The sequence below is a fragment of the Solea solea genome, chromosome 10, assembly GCF_958295425.1.
Source record: "Solea solea chromosome 10, fSolSol10.1, whole genome shotgun sequence".
NCBI classification, from domain to species: Eukaryota; Metazoa; Chordata; class Actinopteri; order Pleuronectiformes; family Soleidae; genus Solea; species Solea solea.
The window spans coordinates 23638865-23659407 of NC_081143.1; the positions used below are offsets into that span (position 1 = coordinate 23638865).

A 20543-nucleotide genomic window follows, 5' to 3' on the forward strand; every position below is an offset into this window, starting at 1 on the left:
AAAGAAATCATTCAAAGTGAATTATTTTGGTTTGTGGACAAAAACAAGACATTTGAGAAGATCGTCATTTCCAGGTTTGGCGAACACAATCAACATTTTTTAAGGTTTTCTGACATTTTATGGACCAAACGATTCATCGAATGTGTTTGGCTCCAAAAAAAAATACATGTCAATATTCTTTCTGTCTCAGCCAGGTTCAAACAGATGCGGCCCGAGCCTAGGCAACATTATTAAAAAGCACAACAACAAGTTTCATTGCTACACAGATGCCATGCAGTTGTTTTTAATCCATGTAACCAGATGAAACAAATCAGCTTGAAGTTATTTCACTCAGTCCTCAAAAACATTAGCTGTCCATATAGTCACTTAGGATGGCAGCATCTTTGTGTTCCATCGTAAAGAACCTTGGAGTTACTTTTGACCAGGACTGGTCATTTGACTCACACTTATAACAGATCTCTTACACCTACATCCTGTCCCTAAAGGATGCTGGAAAAAATCCTTCTGTTGATCCAAAATGCAAAGTTCTGACAGGAACACATTACTCCATATCACTTCAGTGTTAGCCTCTCTCCACTTGTCCCATGTGAAATCCAGAACACAATTTCAAATCCTCCTCCTCAAATGAATACATTTCTGATCAGGCCCTATCACACCTCAAGGAGATATAACGGTTTAGAGAGTCTGTAATGTAGAATGGGAGGAAGAGCCTTCAATTACCAGACTGCTCTCATGTAGAAAAGCTACATACTGGCTCAGGTGAACCTAAAATTCTCCTTAGGACTAGGGTTAGTTGATCATTCCTTCCAAGCCGCAGCTCCGTGGCTTTGGAGTGCACTTCCCTTGTCTTTACGCTGCCTTGTGTCTGCTGATTCTTTTAAGAAAGCATTAAACACATCTATTTCTATCTGTGAAAAGTGCCATAGAAATAAACTTTGCTTGCTTGCTATCCTTTGAGGGCGACAGGGGAGGAAGCTGGAGCCAAGCCCAGCTGACAGTAGGGGAGAGACAGGGGTACATTCTGGACAGGTCAGCAGCCTACCAACCATTCTCACTTACATTCAATTTAGGGCTTCAAAATAACCTAACATACCGGGAGTACTGGGCAAAGGCAGACACACACATATGTACACTGTAAACTCCACAAAGCCCCAACAACTATCTTGCTGTGAGGTTACTGTGCGAACCACTGCATTACCATGACTCAAAGACAGAATATGAACATTGAAGAAAGAAAAACATCTGCATTATTTACAAACCAGAGCCATGCATGCTCACGCACAACACAAACCACGCTGATGTCACAATAAAACAAAATGCCACACCTGGCAACATTATCTGAAGCATAACATTTTCTTTCAGCTCTAATTATTCTCAGTGTACAGTGTCAACACGTCAGGAGCAGACACCAGCGTGATATGATGTCTTTAAGCAATGCGTTTGTCCCGTTTTCTCTCTCTTTTTTGTAATAATATAATGCACAAAATTGCAAAAACACTTGTAATTGTGTTTCTGAGAACAAGAATAAGCCAATGCTGATTATGAAAAAAAACTATGGCAAAACCTTCCCTTTTTGATACAACTTTAGGTCTATTTAATAATGTAAGATGGTTAAATAATCAGAGCCAATGCATTTACCACACATATCACATTAGTAACTATTGAAAAGCATTCAATTGCTTCCATTATTATTAACAATAATACAGCAAAAACGGAATAGAACAGAGCAAATTATACATTGTCTCTATTAAGATGTCCACTGAGCCAATATCAAGAGTATTCTCAGAATTAAACAAAATACTTAACCACCACAAATACAGGGTTTATGGTCAGTTCTTTATATTTTTACTATTGTTATTATTTAAACCTAGTGTGAGTTAAAGTACAGTTGACAGGAGCCAAACATGAAGAATAATAAAACTTGGCGCGATATTGACCTTGTATTTGTTTTAGTTTTTTTTTAGTCACAGCCCAGCAATGAGACTTTGAGTCACTGGTGGGAAACAATGTGTCCACGCAGGCGGAGTTCTTTAGCTCACATAGAACAAAAGCAGCAGGTCTATTCTTGAAAACACCTGATACGACGTGACGTGACTGCGAGCCGCCAGACACAACGACACACTATGACTAGTATTATTATTATTATTATTATAATAATGTTCTGACACAGTTTGGACTCAAACTGTCACTGCCGAGTACACATGAACAAAAACAATCAGCGAGATGTCAGAAACACCTACCATTGAAAAGTTCCATTTCGCCATGTTTTATTCTTGCTTCTCGTGTGACTGAATAAATCCCTGCGCCAGTCTCAAAGCTCCCGCTGCTGGAGGCGACAGCGCCGCACGGTCACGGCGTAAACTGCGTCACTTCAGCCTCCGTCACCTCCTTCATTGTTGTTTTTTGTGTTGTTTTGTTAGTGTTCGTGTTAGTGTTGAAAACGTGCGAGAGAGCATGGAGTTGAATTGCGTCCAAACGATGGAGCGGAACAGTCAGTGACAGCGGAACAACTGGTTTAGCAGCGACGAAGAGAAAAGGAATGAGTGGGCGTGGTCAAGAAAGACAGGTGTGGGCGCGGCTTAGATGCTGCGCACCAATGACAGTAAGAGGATAATTCATTAGAATTATCAGGCTATATTTAAAAATAAATTATACTTTGGAATAAACTGTGGGTTAGTGCAGTCGCCTAGATCACTGTTTTACAGTTAAATACACAATGATTGGAGTGTAGACTGGTTACAAAAGGTCATACAAGAAGCACAGCATAAAATGTTGTTTTTTTATTTTAACTCCTCTGCTTTATAAACTATTCTAATACGCTTTTCTGTAATTTTATTTCATCCTCTGCTTCAAACTGTCCAGGGTGTGACCGCACCCATCACCCTAAATCAGCTGAGATCACCCTCAAGACCCTCATGTGGAGGATAAAGTGGTAGAACATGGATGGATGGATCCTCCTGCTCTCCCTCCTCTCTCTGCGCTCTCACTCTTCTCTTTTCTCTCCCCCTCTTTTGTCTCCACCTCTCTTCTTTGCCATTTTTACTTTCCGGTTTTATTGTTGTAATGGGAAATACATTTTTTTTTGTCATTTTCTTTGTGGTTTACTCTAAATTGCTGTGGTCCTTGTGTCTTGTCACTTTCCTGTGTTGCTTTGTCGATCTTCCTAGTGTGTACCTTATGTAATGAGGTAGCTAATTGAAATACTGTGACTGCATACCATTGTAACAGCCTTTGATCTGAGGAAAGAATGGATCTATTCATAAAAAGTGTTTCTATTCTACTGTATAACTTCAGGTGCATTTCCTCCACAGCAACAAGTATCAGGAACTAAAGACTTTACTGGGAACCAGGAACTAATTGGAAGTACCAGGTATATTTTATCATGTTTATTATGAGATAGTGCTTTTTCAGTTTTTGTTTTCATTTTGTTGTGATAAAAATCTCCTTTTGCTTTGTGACGAGAGCTCAATCCCCTTCATGTTTCCTGATGCTGTCATTTTGCTGTACGCATGTTATAATCAGTGTTTTCAGTTAATGACCTCCACTGTGACGGCCTGACCTTTTATCTGTGCCGACACAGTTTCATAATGATTCAAATCAGTTTTGATACTGAAGAGGATCTCGGTTAGCTTCGCATTTGGGTCTTTATATAATGGCCATAAATAAAAACAAGGTTTTGTCTCATTAGGCCTCAACCATTCTTTACACATTCTATGTCCACAGAGAGTCACTGTGTGTTTCTGCTTGCACGTGCAGGGCCAAAGTTCCAGATTCTATTAAAGTTGTGGCAATTTCTTGCTGGATGTTGGCTCTCATTTGTATGTCCATTCTTAAATGATGTGTTGTACGTGTCTGGGTACTTGTGGATCTCCTTGTGTAATTTCCATGCCCAGGGTTATCATCTTCTTCATCCAAAGAGGTCAGAACTGAAGAAGCCTCTTGGACGAGATGTGAAACGTCTTCAACTCAACCTACAGTTGCCTACAGCGAACTACTGAAGTATCCTGTGAGTGGCAGTTCAGAGGTCAGATGAGAATGACCAGACTGGTAACTCAAAAAATCTCTCATTGCAACCAAGGTGTGCAGGAAACCATCTATGGAAGCAGAAGACATCAAGCCCTGATGGGCCACAGCAGCAGCAGAAGATCAACCACTCCTACCACTTTATTGGGTGTCCTATGTACTTAATAAAGTAAACTTATATAACTTGATACAATTGTTGTATTTATGCTCCTGGTCACTCTCCCTTCTGTCTCTACCTCACCTCCCTCTTGTCCTTTCTCTGTCCCCCTTTTTTCCTTTCACCGCAACCGGTCGAGGCAGATGGCTGCACATCAATGAGTGTGGTTCTGTCAGAGATTTATTCCTGTTAAAGGGGGAGTTGTTTTTTCTTCACTGATGCCTCTAGTGTTTGCTCATTTTGTGAAATGTTGGGTTTCTCTGCTCTCTATAATGTTGTCTATGTACAACGCCTTGAGATAAAGTATGTTGTAATGTGGCACTATACAAATACAATTGAATTGAATTGAATTAAAGTGACCAGTGTGTACAGTTCTGCTCTGCCTTATACAGTCAGTTGTTCCCATGTTATCTGCCACTTCTTCATCATTTATTGCAAATTGACTGTCTCACTTTTACTTCTTAAAAACAAAAAAAAATCCAGGATCAACTCATCTGGCTTTAGGTCAAGTCTGGCTTTCTCTCAGTAATACTGGATTACTTAATTCAATTTAAGCCATGTAATGGTTCACATCCTGACCTGCAGAATCAGGTCTCACTTTTTTTAAGTAGATAATAAAAAAGTGCAGCACACAAGATAATCACAGTTACGATCCATATGATGAACTATTATCAGAGTTTGTGGACCAGATTAAGGTTTTAAACTGAGAAATTGGGCCAATTTTTGCCTTTTCATTATAATTTTTTGGCAGATTATTACTTATTTATGTAAGCTTGCATATTTATTTTCTTCAGAAACCTGACAAATGCTATTAAAGTACACCAGAAAACATTTTTATCCTAAATTAATTTGACACAATTTTTATCATTTGATCAAATGCATACTTTTTTAAATTTAAAATGCATAAATGTACTGCAGTGCAGACACTAAATGCAGGTTAGAGGGATGGACCATGAATGTTGTGTCGTTAACTTTTATTTAATATCAGATAAAGGACCAAAAGGGGAAAAAAAATCAGCATCAAAAAGATTTGCACCAGCCAAAGAAGAACCCATAAAGATCAACAAGAGACAATAATAGTAATAGTAATAATAATAAATATTCCACCATCATCAGATTCACTATCTAGCTCCCAGTAATAGTGTTGCAGATAGAGACTTCATGAAAGATACCAGAGCAACAAGAGAGCTGACCATAGGCCAACATCCACACACTGAGAACACAGTGTTACACAAAGAAATCCAGTCGGGACAGTTTTTGTCAATGCCTTTGCTCATACCGCATGTTCCAGGCCGTGATGTGTTAACATAACACATGAAACAGGTCTGTTGTGAGGAGAGACTAAATTAAGAAATCCAAAAACAACAACGTTTCCTTCTCAGATTCACATTCAATCACAGGAATGCTGACAAACAGAGCCGATGAGATGCTTTTAAATCAGGCCACTTCTCTTTGACTGTAGCTGAAAGGGAAGAATAAGCTGCTTGTTTCTCTAATGAGTGAGTTACTGTCTCTCTTTCTCTGAACTACAAAAAAATCCACCATCATCCTACAGGCTGAACAAAAACAGCAGAGACAGCGATGCAAGGAGAGGCCGCAATTAGAGACAATTACACGCGTGAGCGGTGACGTGGTGGCAGGACCAGCACAAAAGGTTGTTGTAATATTGTCAAATATTTACAGGGTGAAAATGGTTTCGGATCCATGAAAACGTGGAATAAACACGCTCGTGGAGAGTTTGCGGTGGTTCCTTCTCTGTGTTGAGTAACTGCCCTCGATGCCCCTGACGATGATGATGATGATGACACCATGAGTGGGAAAATATTGTGGAATCTCCCACAGTGTTGATCATGTGACAGGTGATGATGCATCACAGATACTGATAAATAAGTGCATGTTGTGCTGTGCATCAGCACGGCTGACTCGCAAGGGAATTCAATCTAATTGTAAACACAATCCATCCATCAGTTTTCTACCACTTTGTCCTCCACAGGAGGGTCGCGGGGGGAGCTGCGCCAATCTCTTTTTTTTCTTTTCAAACAGCTCCATTTTAAGCCCTCTGAATCTGAATGTATGTGTTTTTTTAAATAAAACTCCCATTTTTCTTTTTAATTCCCATCCCCCCCATAACACTGTACACTGTAATTCTTAAACTTCATGTTTACAGTATGCTGTATTCGTAATGTGTCTGTGAAAATGTATTTATTTGTCTATGATTGAATTATGATATGTCCTTTTTTCTCAATATTGTTGTGGCCAGCATTTGTCTGTCTGTCTGTCTGTCTGTCTGTCTGTCTGTCTGTCTGTGATCCAGATCTAGAAACCTGGATGGCCTTGGTGGACTCTCTGATTGCTTCCTATTTTTGTCTATACTACGTTGGCTACTTTATTAGGTACACATGTTTAACTGCTTGTGAAAACAAGTTCAAGTTCAATCGGAGCATCAGAATAGGGAAAGACTTTAAACGTGGCCTGGTTCACATTAGTACTTCAGAAATTGTGTTTTCACACACAATTATCTGTGTTTACAGCAAATGATCCAAAAAAAGAGAGAGAATATTCAGTGAGTAGAATGAATGCCAGAGGTCAGAGGAGAAGGACTAGAACTGTTCATAGAAAGTGACTCCAATAACCATTTGTTACAACCAAGGTTTGCAAAAGACATCAAAACATCAAACCTTAAAGGCGACGAGTTACAAGTGTCCTAACTGTCCTACGTACAGAATAAAGTGACCACTGAGTGAATGATATTGTTTTCTGTGTAGCCAAAGACAACGTGGACAATAAAGTTTGACCAAACCAAAACCTAATGGATCAACTGAACTTCCAGCAGTTACAGTAAACCACAAGAAAACATTGGAAAAGCAGTCAGACTTCTCAGATCCTCTCTGGATCGGATAAGCAGCACAAAACCCTCCGTGTGAAAACATGTGAAACTTCTCGTCTCTCTCTGAGCAGAGGCAGAGAACAGGAGTGTTGTGTCTGTGGCTGTCAACTGATTACAGCAGGGACAGCATATGACCAGCGTGTCCTGTGTGAACTAACACAGGCCTTCATTTAATGCCTGAAAATATAACAATGCCCGTTTGTATCCATCTACGACGGAGAAGTGGAACCTTTTGTTTTCAGTTGCATGTTCCGCTATTGTTGTGTTTTTTACCTCTCCCTTTTCATATGTAAACCTATTTTTATTATTCCATTTCTTTAGGGGCCGCACGTGTCATCTGACTGTTTGTTTTATGTACTTTCTGTCAGAAATGAAAAGGAGACTGCCTCCAAAACAACCCTGATTAAAGGAGATTCTTCATGACACCCTAACTTAGTTCAACTATGGAGACAAAGCTGTAAAAGGCAAAAAAAACCAAAGCTTTTTGGACTCAAACAGCAGCTCATACCGTGAATAGAGGAAAACACTAGTAACTCACCTCATACAGAGCATCAGTGTCTAACAGGTGGAAGCTCCTCAGCCACACGCCGGGTTCTGAGTACACGTGAGCGTCCACATGATTCTGTCTGAGCCACTTCAGCCTCCTCATCCCCCTCATCCTCGACATTTTACCGCGGAGGCCCCGGGACTCCCCTCCATCGCCACCTCCAAACACAGGAAGAACGATCTTCATCTCCGCTCTGTTTCACACTGTAGGGCCCACACACACTGTGTCAGATCTCTCCCACACCTGCTGTGTAATCTGTGTCAGGGAGAAGGAGGAGGAGGAGGAGGACGAAGAGTACAGTCAGCCACAGTCAGAGTGTTTGAAACTGTAATTTTGTCTTTGTTGCAAACATCAACAGCCGCTTCCATGTTCATGCAGAATCTTAAGATCTGTTCTTAAAACAGGGTCAGTGTAAATATATAGATTAGATTATGCTGGGACAGAAATTAGGGCAATGGAATAGAATAGAATAGAATAGAATAGAATAGAATAGAATAGCCTTTATTGTAGTAATATGAAATTGAGGGTGCTCCCGCAGAACAACCAAGCGCTGTGCAAAAGAAACGACATAAAGGACATCAATAAAGGATGACATAAACAATAAAACAGAGAAAAAAAGGAGTATTCTCAGAACAGGATGCAAACTTTACCCCTTTAACACCTAAAGCCTCAAAATGTCCTGCTTATTTAAACCATAAAAGTGCCAGAAAAATGTCCTCTGTGATTAGATAAGTGATTTTTGACATTTCTTCCAGAATAACTTTGAATATCTGCCAGTTATTTACAAAAGAAACAATCATTCTCATTATATATAGAGCAAAAACAAGCCAGTGTTAGAATTGTATTCACCAAACATACACACATACTTTTCATTCGGGGACAAACGATGACAAACGAATGCTATTCAGTTCTGCAATACACTTCATTCCAGCATCAGGCGTAATATTCAGAATAGACCAGGTCATAAAGATAATCCTCGAGTGTGCAAGACTTAACTTTAAGGTGTTATTGCTTGTTTTTAAAGCTTTGAATGGTCAGACTGTGTGTGAGACATGAGACAAAATCCTGCCTTTGTGACCAGAGAGGCCTTTGTTGTCCCGGCCCGTCAGCTGTGGAGCTCTGTGCCTGGATCAGTGTCGTTTCTTTTCAAATCTCTTCTTAAAACCCACGTTTATTGCATGTTTTTACGTTAACTGTTGGTACTTTTTGTATTGCTAACATCTTAGTTTCGGTCATTTTACTTTCATAATTTGTGGGGGGTTTTTGTAAAGCACTTTGTTTTAAAAATGGCCTACACAAACAAATTTACAATTATAATTTATGACTATTTATATTTTTGTTACAACTCAGATTATTTTTGACTTGGTAAACTAAATTTTTTCCAGGAGAAATATGTGTGATAGTGAAAAATGCATCTTAAAATGACTTTATTTGTGTTGTCTTCACACTTTCTACAGTATTTTATTGTTGTATTGTTTGTTCTTCGGTCTATTAGGTCTTGTTTTATTTATCTCTGATGTACAGTACTTTGTTTTTAAAAGTGCTTTATAAATAAATTTGGATTGGATTGTGAAATATGCTCTTGCAAACTTATTTGTTGACCTCAAAAATGATGTCCAGTGACACATCTGTAGGTCCCTGGCCAAGTTTTAGACACTGATCAGTAAAAGTGGTTATGGGCTCAAGGAATTGTCACAATTTAAGTATTAAAATAAGTGGATATCAATAGTTATTCTAATTAATGTGAGTTAATTAAAGTGTGATTTTAAACGTCTTCACAGGCAGCAAACGACAAACACTTCCTAGTCATTAAGTTCACACAATACTCCGTCATTATATCAACATGATATGATATGACTTTACTGCTATTAAAGTAAAATCTTGCCATCATTTTAGCTATTGAATTATCGCCCAGCCTTAGATGAGTGTGTTTTATGACAAAATAAGTTTTAAATGAAATTATGGTGGTGGTTATGAATGAATTTACTTTAAAAACAGGGCACAGACATGAATTATTCTGCCTCATTATTAAAACCAGTTAGCTGTGTTGTTGTCATGTCTGATCTGTGTATGTAACACAGCATCTCAGTAGCTATAACGAGAGAGTATATCTATAACAATTGATTCTTATCGATAGCAAATATCATATGTAAAGAACAAACCATCTTTAACCTTATTTCTTTTGCAACATATCCTGACAAAAACATTCAACATAATACTCTGAAAACTCATTTATTTCAAAGAAAACAGTCACTTAACTGTAAGCCTGACCGGGTCCATATGAGTTGTAATCCATGCAGAGTCACAATGATAAGCGCAGAGACAATAACGTGAAGGTTGGAGCGAGACTCAGGCGTTAATCACAGAGGACGGCTTGTTCTTCGTGTCTGTGGGTGGATGATGCTCTGTGTGTGTCTGTGTGTGTGTGTGTGTGTGTGTGTGTGTGTGTGTGTGTTGGCATGCTCTCACTGCTTTTTTTGTACATCCCATTGTGCAGCCGTAACACACCCTTTTCTCATGAGAATAAACCACAAAGATCCTCCACCTTTCATTCTCACCTTGGCCACAGACTGACACAATGACTATTATTTAACACTTGATCTGATTATGTGGGAGGATATAATTCCTAATTAAATCAACAACTTTTACTCACATAAAAAAATCCATTATCAGTCCTGGCACATATACAGTGACACAGTGATGTAAATATTGTATATATATATATATATATATATATATATATATGTTTTTTTTGTTTTTTTCTGTTTCTATGTCTTATGTCTTATGTGTAAGTTCATAAAGAAATGAATAAACAGAGTGAAAAGATTCTAACTCAAATTGTTTGGTTCATTATCTCATGTTCACATCTTTCAAGAGAAGGAAATGTGATTGGATTTGCCAAAAATGAATCTTCATATTTTCAATGTTGTATACTGTATTAACTTCCAGGTCTATGCTTCATTTTGTCGAAAATGATCAAATATTATAAACAAACTTTTGCAAGGGGACATAAAACCCTTACCTGTCAATTAAATAGCATCCATGGTGAGCCCATGTTGTGCATGCACTGTATAATAAGTTTAATGCAAACCAGTGATGCATCAGTCTTGAGTTTGTTTACATAACTCCAGGGTGTGATGATTATTGGCTGTGAGCAGCGGTGCAGGAGTGTTCTCCTCCCTGCTCTCTCAGTCTCTCTCTCTCTCGGTATATAATTATCACAGCTTTGACTAAATTGACGGTGGCCTGTCTGATGCTCCAGGTCGCCTCATTAGAATAAAACCACAGACAGATCCAGGAGGCACGAGAACACTTTGATTCAAGAGAAAACACATGAGTCCAGCTCCATGCTGTGTGTGTGTGTGTGTGAACTGAAGTTTAGATAATGTTTCTTACCTGTCACAGGTTTACACTGAGGGTTGTTTTTAGTTTTAAGATTTAAATCCTGTCCAGACCTAAACATTCTCTCACACACACACACATACACAGACACACACACAGGCACTCACATGGTCAGTTGACAGCAGAAGCCATGATTCAAACTCTGAACCAGGAAGTGCAGCACCACTTCCTCTCACTGATTGGTCACTAAGTTAAAAAAAATCCACACAAATGAAATCTCTGTTTACCATGTATCATAAACAGTATAAATGCTGTCGCTTCAAACCTATTAAAATACATAATAATAATTTGCAATTTGTGTATTTTGATGTTGTGGTTCATTTTTTGTTTGCTTTGTGAAAAGCGTTGTTTGAAAATATCTAATTCCATACAGTGTGTAACCTTTGTTGATGTTATTATTCTGCCTCTGTTAAGTCTCCGTGAACAGAAACAATGTAACGTTATCTCATCATAATTATAATGTCCAGCCTCACTGTACGAGCTCAGTGTTGCTGTTGCCCAGGCAACACAAAAACCAAAACATTTGTTTATATTTAAAAGTTGCACATTCACATCTGTTTGTTTTTTTGGTTTCGGAGCCATTTGTCTCGAGTCTTGAGGATGAGGATGCTGGATCAGAACTTGCCCTTCCTCTTCTTCCACGGCTTCTTCTTGGACTTGGAGTCGATGATGAGCTGAGACTGACGCTTCAGTGCCTCCCGGCTGACGAGGTCAGCGTCGTCCTCTTCGCTCTCGTCCTCTGAGACACAAACACTTGGTGACTTTGAGTGATTTTGTAGTCGTGGGTTGTGCACGCGTGGCTTCCAACTCACCGTTGTCCAGCAGGTCCAGTCTCGGGTCGTCGGGATGGATGACTCTGGTGTTGTAATCCGGCAGTTTCCCCTCGATCCTGACGGAAAACTGCACAAAGTAAGAGAGAGACACAAACGGTCAAGAAGCAGCGAAGAACACCCGTGAGACAAAGTATTGCAGTCACCAAAGTAAGCTTTTTTATTTTTGATTACATCTAAAAAAACATATTATTTTACATATTTTACATACATATACAGACATATATACTGTAGACATACAGTACTTTTACTGTACATCCAGTGTGTACATATTCTATCAATGACATGTTTGATAAAAAACCTAAAACAAAAAAAAAAACTATCAGCAGTAAACGAAAGTGGTGAAAATTAAAAGAATAATTCAAAATCTCACAAAACTGATCAATACATGACCAATATAACATTTCATAGATGTATTTGTCATGTATAGACTGTTGGTTGAGTTTTGTTCATTTATATAAACCTCATTTTAATTCAATCTAATTAATGCTATACTTAACGTGAATCTACAGCAACCATTTTGACAGATCACAGTAGAAAACAACATCGTCGTTAATGTGATCAGTAAAACCTGTGGATTTACCCGCTAAATCAGTCAAAATGACTGCTGTGCAAAACGCCCTCTTTAACCCTTAGAACACAGAGCATTTAGGCTCAATGTGCAATATAGAGTGTCTTATATTCTTTTTTTCCAGCACAGCCTATAGGTAATCTGATGACATGATTTTTGTTTTTTAAATTAACTATATAAACACACCTGAGCAAAAAAAGTACTCACATTTTTAAAAATCTGACATAAATACGTCACATTTCAAAGTTCGCTTGGCTCGATTTTATGAACAAAAATAGAAGAAAAACAGTCTATTTAGTTGACTTCTGCACAATTATCACTACTAAAAAACAAAAGCGATATAAAATGCATCATAATTTTGACTCAACACATAATAAGCCTGAAGATGGGTGTCCATATAAGAGTTGTGTTATTTTTATTCCCACTGCAATTTACCACTGAGCACTAAGGCTTAAACAAATTTCCATAGAATCAGCTATTATATTCACTCACTATGATGAGTATTATCATTGAGTCATGTTGTTACTGTGTTCTCTCTGCAGGTAAAAGCTTATTTTACTAGACCTCAGGTTACATAAGAGAGTCTTACATGATGGCTTAAACGGATCTGAGGGTAATATAATGTCAGTGTCACGGGTACGTGGAGCCTGTTCATAATGTACACACTGATATCCACCGATGTGGCCAAGTGTTAGTGACCAAGAACAAATACCGGAGGTCGATCTGATCGCTGCCTTTGTGTTCTGATGAGCTGTGTGAGCCTGAGTGCATGCAAGCACACATGCTCAGCCATGTTGTGTATGTTGTGTTTGTGCGTCACGCTGCACCACGGAGCTCTTTTTCATTTGCATTGTAAACTTAGGTTTCAAAAACACATGTTCTTGTTTGTGTGTTCGAGCTGGCTTCTGTCCACCTTGCCTAAAGTACATATGAAAGGCTTATTTTAAAGCAATTATATACATATAGCCACAAAACTCAGGTGAAATGGAAGTCGTAAAGGAAAACACGCCCAATTCCCACATAGTTTACAACATCACAGACATTTTCCTGACAGGTTAATGGTTTCAATTTCTAGTTTCAGCTCTTCTTCGATAGAACATGATGTCAATTTTGTAAATGTTGTTCCAATTTGGAGGAAAATAGGCAATAAAGCACGGGAAATAATAATGAGTGGACACTAATGTGATTGATAGCTGGTTGCAGGTGACGTCTGGGAAAAAATCTTAGCTTGGCAATGGGCAAAATGTGAATTTTTATGTGTGATGCCACAACAGTTGATGTTTAAGCTTTACTTTGTGCAGACTTCACCAAGATCATTCATTTGAATTTAATTTTGCCTAAATTGACACTTTCCTACCAAAAAAGGATGAGCTTTGAATGTACAGTAGCAGCAGAGTCAGTATTTGTTACAGCTGTGTGTAACACTGAATGACGTCCCCTCAATCACATGCATGATCATGTCATGATGATGCGTTTGAGTTTACATTGTTTACATTGTTTGTTGTTTATCAGTGAATACGTGACGTTCACTAGGCACCGATTTAGACGCCTAATTACATGTGCACATACTCGGTGCCAACATTGTATTAACGAGAACGGTATGTTCAGGGTGACTCATCCGAAGATGTTTCCGAGCACTTCCGACACACACACACACACACACACACACACCCCTCATTAAAACTGAGTCAAATCTCCGGCTTAAAAACCTCACCTCCTCCTCCTCCATCTCCTTCATGATGCCAGCCAGGTCGTTTCCCTTCAGCTCCTCCTGCAGCGACTGCAACTTCATCTCACACTGGGTCATCAGCTCCAGCACAAAGTCATGAGAGTCCGGAGAAGACTCGGCCACGGTGTCCTCACTCTGCAGAGAGGTGGTCCACAGACACAAGCTTGACTTTCCACAGAACAAACAAACATTTTCATTAACAGAAATAAAAACAAACACTAGAGTTTAACTAAGTGAGACTGAATTGTGTGTTTACAAAACGAACTAAAACTGTAGTGAAAATGTGCTCACTTTTCATCTTCATCATCGTCATTTCACAGATAATACTTTCGGGTTCATATGAAGTGTGTTTCATTTTTTCTCTGCTGGAAATTTTCCAAGGTTTTATTTGAGACACAATCACCTTTTTAAATCTTGCACCTGGCAAATACTCCATGTTACAAAAAAACGAATAAAAACAAGGCAATCAGAGATGGCAGACTTCACCCCATTCACGCAACACGCCTCTGGCGGCCTCTGCTGGTCATATTGGCAAGTGCAAGTGCGGAAACACAAACAAGTAACTAATGGAGTGAAGTAACTAAACTAAAACTAAGCATTTACAATAAAAAAGAAAAACTAATAAAAACTAGCAAACCTGCTCTAAAATTGAATCAACACTAACTCATTTTAAAAACAAAAAGTCAAAAGGAAATAAAAACTAAAACTAATGAAGAATCTAAAACTATTAGAACCTTGCCACAGACACAAGCTTGATTTTCCACAGAACTCTTGTGAGTAAATGAAAGAAAACTAAAATGATCAACACAAAGAAAGATAATGAGGCCAATACACTTACACATTTGTTGTTCTCAGAAACTGAAATTCTGCTCAGACTACATTTTAATATTTTATTTTTGGTTCATCCAATTACATGTTTCACTCTTTAGTATTTAGTTTATACTTTTTCTTTTCTCTTCTCCCTCTCTAGAGGTCGCCTATTGGCTTTTGCTACCTGTGCCCTATTTAGTTTATTTAAAGCTCTAGTGTGGAACCTCTATTGCCCCCCAGTGGCCATCTGAGTTATGGCAAAAACAATGCTATCATTTCTCGAGGACTTACCTGACACGCTTCCCTGATTTCAAAAAGACCAGCATCGTCTTTGGCCACAGATGAATCCCACAACTCTCAACTTTTATTTAAGATTTAAAAACATTGAAGTATTTACCAGTGCGATGTGTTGGAGTTTGTCCGCCAGGTGCTCCACGCCGGCTCGGACCGTGCTGAGGGTTTTAACCAGCCAGTCCAGGTTCTCTTTAGCTGCCTCGCACCTCTGATTCTGAGCGTGCAGTCGCTGCTCGCACTCCTCCAGCGTCTGCTCGTTACTGTTGAAGATGGAGCAGATGGAAACAGAGGGAGAGAGACTGAGCACTGCTCAACAGCGTTACAGGGAACATGTTCTTCCTTTGTCTCACCTGGACAGTTTGTTCTCCCCGGAATATTTCATATCCTGGAACTGCTGGTGCAGGAGCTCCTTCTGCTCCTTCAGCTGCTGCAGGACTTCCTCATTCTCTGCTTTCAGCTTCTCCAGATGTTGGTGTGTCTCCTTTTGTGCGACAAAGCACTGCACTATCTCCTACACACAAGAAAGAGGAGTTAGTCCACCACTGAAGGTCAGGTGAGGTAAGGTAACTTAAGGTCCAACGTGCATACCTGTATATCTGTGACGCCAGTGGCCTCCTTGACGCGGTGAAAGGTCTCCTCCAGGACGGAGATGGACTTCTCCTCTTCCCCCGTCATCCTGGTGGTGCTGCGCTGGACCTCGCTGCTCAGTTCGTCTGGCTGCATGGCCGTTCTCTGAGCCTGACGGTCAAAATGACATGTTTTCCATGCGTTTTAAATAAAGATACAATGGTAAGCTCCTCGCTACTCTTGTTTCTTCATGTCAGTCACATATACAGTCGTAGTTCCAGTGTGTCGTATTTAGTAAGGGTTTACTGGCAGATATTGAATATAAGACCCATACAGTAAGAGGAGAGTGTTCAAACCTAATTAGCTTCATTTTCACAGATACAATTTTTTATTTTATTAGTCATGTTTGTTCCAATTTTTTTTAAGTTTGTTTTTATTTCCTGTTAGTTTGTAGATGGGTTTATTATTTCATACTGAGTGTGTGTTTTATACTTTTCTAGTATCACTCATTTAAATGGGAAGCTTTGTATGTCTTTTGTACCCTTCTGTCATTGTATTCATCGTTTTTTAATGTTTGGTCAAAAGATATGAACACGTGTGTGAAGCCAACGTTATTGTTATTTAATCACCATTATCTGTCACTAATTCTCTGGACCTTTAATTAAAGGAGAACATGGCCGATGAGAAAATATGTGACTTCATCCCAAAATAAAAGCATACATCATGTGTGTGTGTGTGTGTGTGTGTGTGTGTCTCACCCTTCTGTCAACTTTCTCAGCCTGGGCCTTGTGCTCCTCCACTCTCCTCCTGTAGCTGGCCAGCACACTCTCCCTCTCTTTCCGCTCCTTGTTGAACACTTCCTCCTGCTGCTGTAACTCTGCCTAACAACAACCAAACAGAGGGAAATGAATGATGAAAGCTGAGTGACAGAAAGAAGAGGGGGGAAAAAAGAAAGTATGGTGTCGATGATGGTCATGGTTTGATCTGACTGATGCTTGTGCACTGTGATGTGCACTGATTTGGAACAATAACGTCCAAACTGAACTGGTGACTCACACCGTACAGCACACAGCAGTGATGAGTGATTCATCCCTGTGATGTCGTCCCTGGAAACATATGCATGTATGTTGTACAGCAACACACACACACACACACACACACAGAGAGAGAGAGAGAGAGGAGTTATTTACCTTTGCAGCTTCTTTAGAAATCAGGGCGTCGTTGTTCATGACCCGCAGGCCGTGAAGCTCCTCTCTGTGCTTCAGGATCTCAGCTTCCAGGCTGTCCAACTGGCCCTGGAAGCTCAGACTTTCCTCCTGAAAGTGAAGGCAGCAGAAAAGTGTTGTAAATGTGAGTCTAAGGCACAACAAAGCAACAGTGAGCAGCCACTGCGTCTGTTTTCAGAACACCTCAAACTCATGATGTAGGTGTTTTCACACTGATTCCCATATGTGTACAATAACTAAGTATGTTTATGGTGAATAAGTTGACATAAACCTTAAATAAATCTCTTCAATAGAGTGTTTTTAGACACAAATTAGAAAATGTGCTCCAGCAACGGGTTCTCAAACCATGTGCAGAACAAACCTGCAGGTGAGCTTTGAGTTTCAGATAGTTGGTCATGATGTTCTCAGCCTCCTTGCACTTGAACTGGGCCTTCTCCAGACTGTTCTCCAGCGCCCGCAGTTTCTGAACACACACACACACACACACACACACACGCACACACACACACAGACAAAGCACTGTTACATGTCTGTCAACAGGACATGTCTAAATGAGCTGGAGCGGCAGGTTACCATGGCGTCTTCCTCCTTTCTCTGAGTGCGCGTGTCTGCAGCCTGCGCTCCGCTGCTGTCGTCCGGCACCTTCCTCTTGTACTCGGTCCTCAGCTCATCCAGACGCTGCTGGTACGTCTGGCTGCTGTGTTTGAGGGCGTTGAGCTGCTTCATCTTAGACAGCACCTTCTGGTCCAGCGTGGTCTGAGCATCCTGAGGTTACAAGAAGGTTAAACCTGTTTTTTTTTTTTTTTTAATTTAAATTAAAAACTATTTTTTTTTATTATTTTTAAACATAAAATGTATTTATATTTTATTGAATATTTTTATATTTTAATTTGCACAATTAAACGTGAACTGATATGAAGTAGAGCACACACACACACACACACACACACACACACACACACACACACACACACACACAGAGAGTTTTCATTGGCCTTCCTCTCACCTTTCCTGACATGTTGCGGAAGGCATGTTTCTCCGAGCCTCTGTTATGAAACGCCACTTTGATGACGTGTTCATCACCCTGTCAGAGTCAGATCCAGAGTGGAATACAGGTTTAAGTATTTATGTTTTGTTCTGTTTTGTTTATGATTAAACAAACAACTAAAGCTCAGTATAATGTGTTGACTTCTCCTCGTTCATAACTCACAGCTTTGGCCTCTGCCAGTTTCCTGTGCAGCCTCTTGTTGTCCTGCCTCAGCTGATGGATGGACTCTCTGTTCTTCTTAATGCTGGACTGGGAGCTCTCATAGTATGCAGTTCTGTCGCCCTCTAGTGGGAAAAATCAGTCATTACATCAACAGCAAACGGTCCATGAAAAGAAATACAACTTTTTCTCTTTGACTTGATGATGGGTTTACAGAGGTTTAGGAATAAAGAGAGCACTTTTACAGGGAATTGAAAGTGTTATTATAATATTATTATATTATAATATTAAGTATTTTGTTGAGTCAGAGCAAATTGTGAAAAAAATACTTGTTAATTGAGTTGAAATTGAAAGAGTACATGTAATAAAACCCTTGGGAGCGATAACAGACACTTAAACTGTATAAATATGTTATAAATATTGAATGGATCTGCAACATAGAAAATGTCTGCTGTTATTGTGTCATATTGTGTTGCTGATGTTGAAAAGTATACTATAGAGCAGGGATCATCAACTGGAGGACCTCGGCCCGGGTCTGGCCTCCCATTGCTTCCAATCTGGCCTGCAACTTAATTCCAGTGCAGCAAAAAAAATTCATCTTGTGGGCTGATTGGTGATTTAATGTTTCACCCAATGTGTTTCTCCACATTTATTGTTTTACATTGTTCTAATGTTCACATGTCTTTGCTTTACATTTGTTTTTATTTCAAAGTCTTAACAACAACAAATTAACAGACTTGTCAGTCAAAAAAAGGCTAAAAAATTCCTTAAATGTTGTAAGAAAATGATTAAATATCAAAAGTACAATAAACCATTTGTTGTGTTTTCTACTTTAATTTGAATTTAAGTGTTTTTCAAGAACAATTCTGGATCTTCCACAAAGAGTCTGTACTTAATCTATAATAATAATAAATAGTATGACCTTAAAACCTTCAGACTTTGTATTTAAAATCATTGGAAATAAATAGATTTAAAAATAACTGCCTTATTTTTAAGTTAAGGGAAAGAAAGTTTAAAACATAAGAGGGTTGTGTGTGTATTAGAAACAGAAGAGGTGAAGATTAATGACTGACCTTGTGGATTTGTGATTTCGATCACATTATGTGATATGTAGAGTAAACTAATGCTTTGTTCTTCATTAAACCCTCATCATCATCACCATAGTTACACAACAATCACACAATAAAAGCAAGCACAACATGGCAGCTCGCCAATAGTCAAACAAAACAAAGAAAATGGACGCCGCTTGGTTGTCATGAATGAAGAAGTGAACTTCTTACCCAGGAGTTGTATTTTCCGCTGCATCTCCATGATTTGCTCGTGCAGCGGGTGTTTGACCGCGTCCGCACCCAAAGACATTCTTCTCTTATTGTTGTGATTCATAGAATCTCAAAGAAATCTCCTCACATTCAGGGAGAGTTCCACCGAGAAGCAGGAGCTGCCGTAGCCGCAGCCCGTGTTGCCAATGGCAACCGGTAAACTTACTCTAGAACAGAGTGAGGTTTTAAGCTCGTGGAGACGCTGACGTACGGTGATCATGAACCTTCATTTAAATAAGATCAAATAAATCAAGATAAGAGTCATTTGATTTTTTTCTCCATCAAATACAATGGAGTTATCCATATATTTTATTTTATTTCATGTAAAATGAAAATTACTTATACAATTACAATAAAATATTACATTTATACTGTGTTTAAGTTTAGTTTCCAATTGTCCACTTTTAAAACACATCTTAAAACCCATTTGTACTCTTTGGCTTTCAACATTGTCTTTGACCTTTTTTATAGTTTTATTGTATGACTTGTTCACTTGTGTTGTATTTATACTTTCTACAGTATTTTATTGTTTGTTGTTAGGTTGATGATGTCATATTATATTTGATTTGTCTTATTTATCTCTGATGTACAGCACTTTGTTTCAGCTGGTGTATAAATAAAGTTGGATTGGATTGGATGGATTGGATGATGTGGGTTGCAGCCTTAAACTGCAAAAGTCTCTCTTTTACTATATTCAGAAAACACATATTATATTCTTACAACATAAGAATACAGCACATAAAAAAATCCAAGCAATATAAATGTATAAGAAGACAGAAAGACAGATATTAATGTGTCTAATAATTATATGGTGTGTGTCAAACACAACAAAGGGTTCCTCAGTTTTGGTTACATATGAATATTTTGATTATTCGTTGCTAAAGAGGGAAAATATTCCAGTTATATAATACGATGTGTTTGATCAATATTTATGTCAACAAATGCTTGTATTTGACTATTAATGTTTACAAATT

General features: G+C 38.9%; 2 protein-coding genes across 5 annotated transcripts in view; both read right to left on the reverse strand.

The window, feature by feature from the left end:
• Positions 1-11088, reverse strand: part of rgl3a (ral guanine nucleotide dissociation stimulator-like 3a) — a 29654-nt gene extending 18566 nt beyond the window's left edge. The window contains exons 1-2 of one of the 4 annotated variants that reach the window (XM_058641304.1): positions 11011-11088; positions 7606-7869 (exon numbers count right to left, since the gene is read on the reverse strand). In XM_058641304.1, the coding sequence (XP_058497287.1) occupies positions 7606-7800 (195 nt within the window). In that variant the 5' untranslated portion in view covers positions 7801-7869; positions 11011-11088. Of the gene's footprint in view, positions 1-2240; positions 2513-7605; positions 7870-9873; positions 10333-11010 lie in introns of those variants that run through there. The other 3 variants (XM_058641305.1, XM_058641303.1, XM_058641306.1) reach the window with 3 other exon arrangements.
• A 534-nt stretch (positions 11089-11622) lies between these two features.
• Positions 11623-19701, reverse strand: odad3 (outer dynein arm docking complex subunit 3). The gene is made up of 13 exons (XM_058641308.1): positions 19531-19701; positions 18254-18375; positions 18050-18127; positions 17617-17808; positions 17405-17506; positions 17008-17133; positions 16576-16698; positions 15839-15988; positions 15601-15761; positions 15354-15510; positions 14132-14281; positions 11829-11916; positions 11623-11755 (listed from the first exon to the last, which is right to left on the reverse strand). Exons 1-13 carry the CDS (start codon positions 19631-19633, stop codon positions 11631-11633), a joined length of 1677 nt encoding a protein of 558 aa, XP_058497291.1. The 5' UTR covers positions 19634-19701; the 3' UTR covers positions 11623-11630.
• Positions 19702-20543: the final 842 nt, after the last annotated feature.

Excerpts from the sequence above, each read along its gene's own strand:
- odad3 (XM_058641308.1), bottom strand. The coding sequence starts at position 19,633 with ATGAATCACAACAATAAGAGAAGAATGTCTTTGGGTGCGGACGCGGTC. Across the intron at positions 17,134-17,404 it reads AACTCAAAGCTCACCTGCAG|GAGGAAAGTCTGAGCTTCCA; the intron begins GTTTGTTCTGCA and ends CTTCACTTTCAG. Across the intron at positions 14,282-15,353 it reads AACTCCAACACATCGCACTG|AGTGAGGACACCGTGGCCGA; the intron begins GTAAATACTTCA and ends ACCTCTCTGCAG.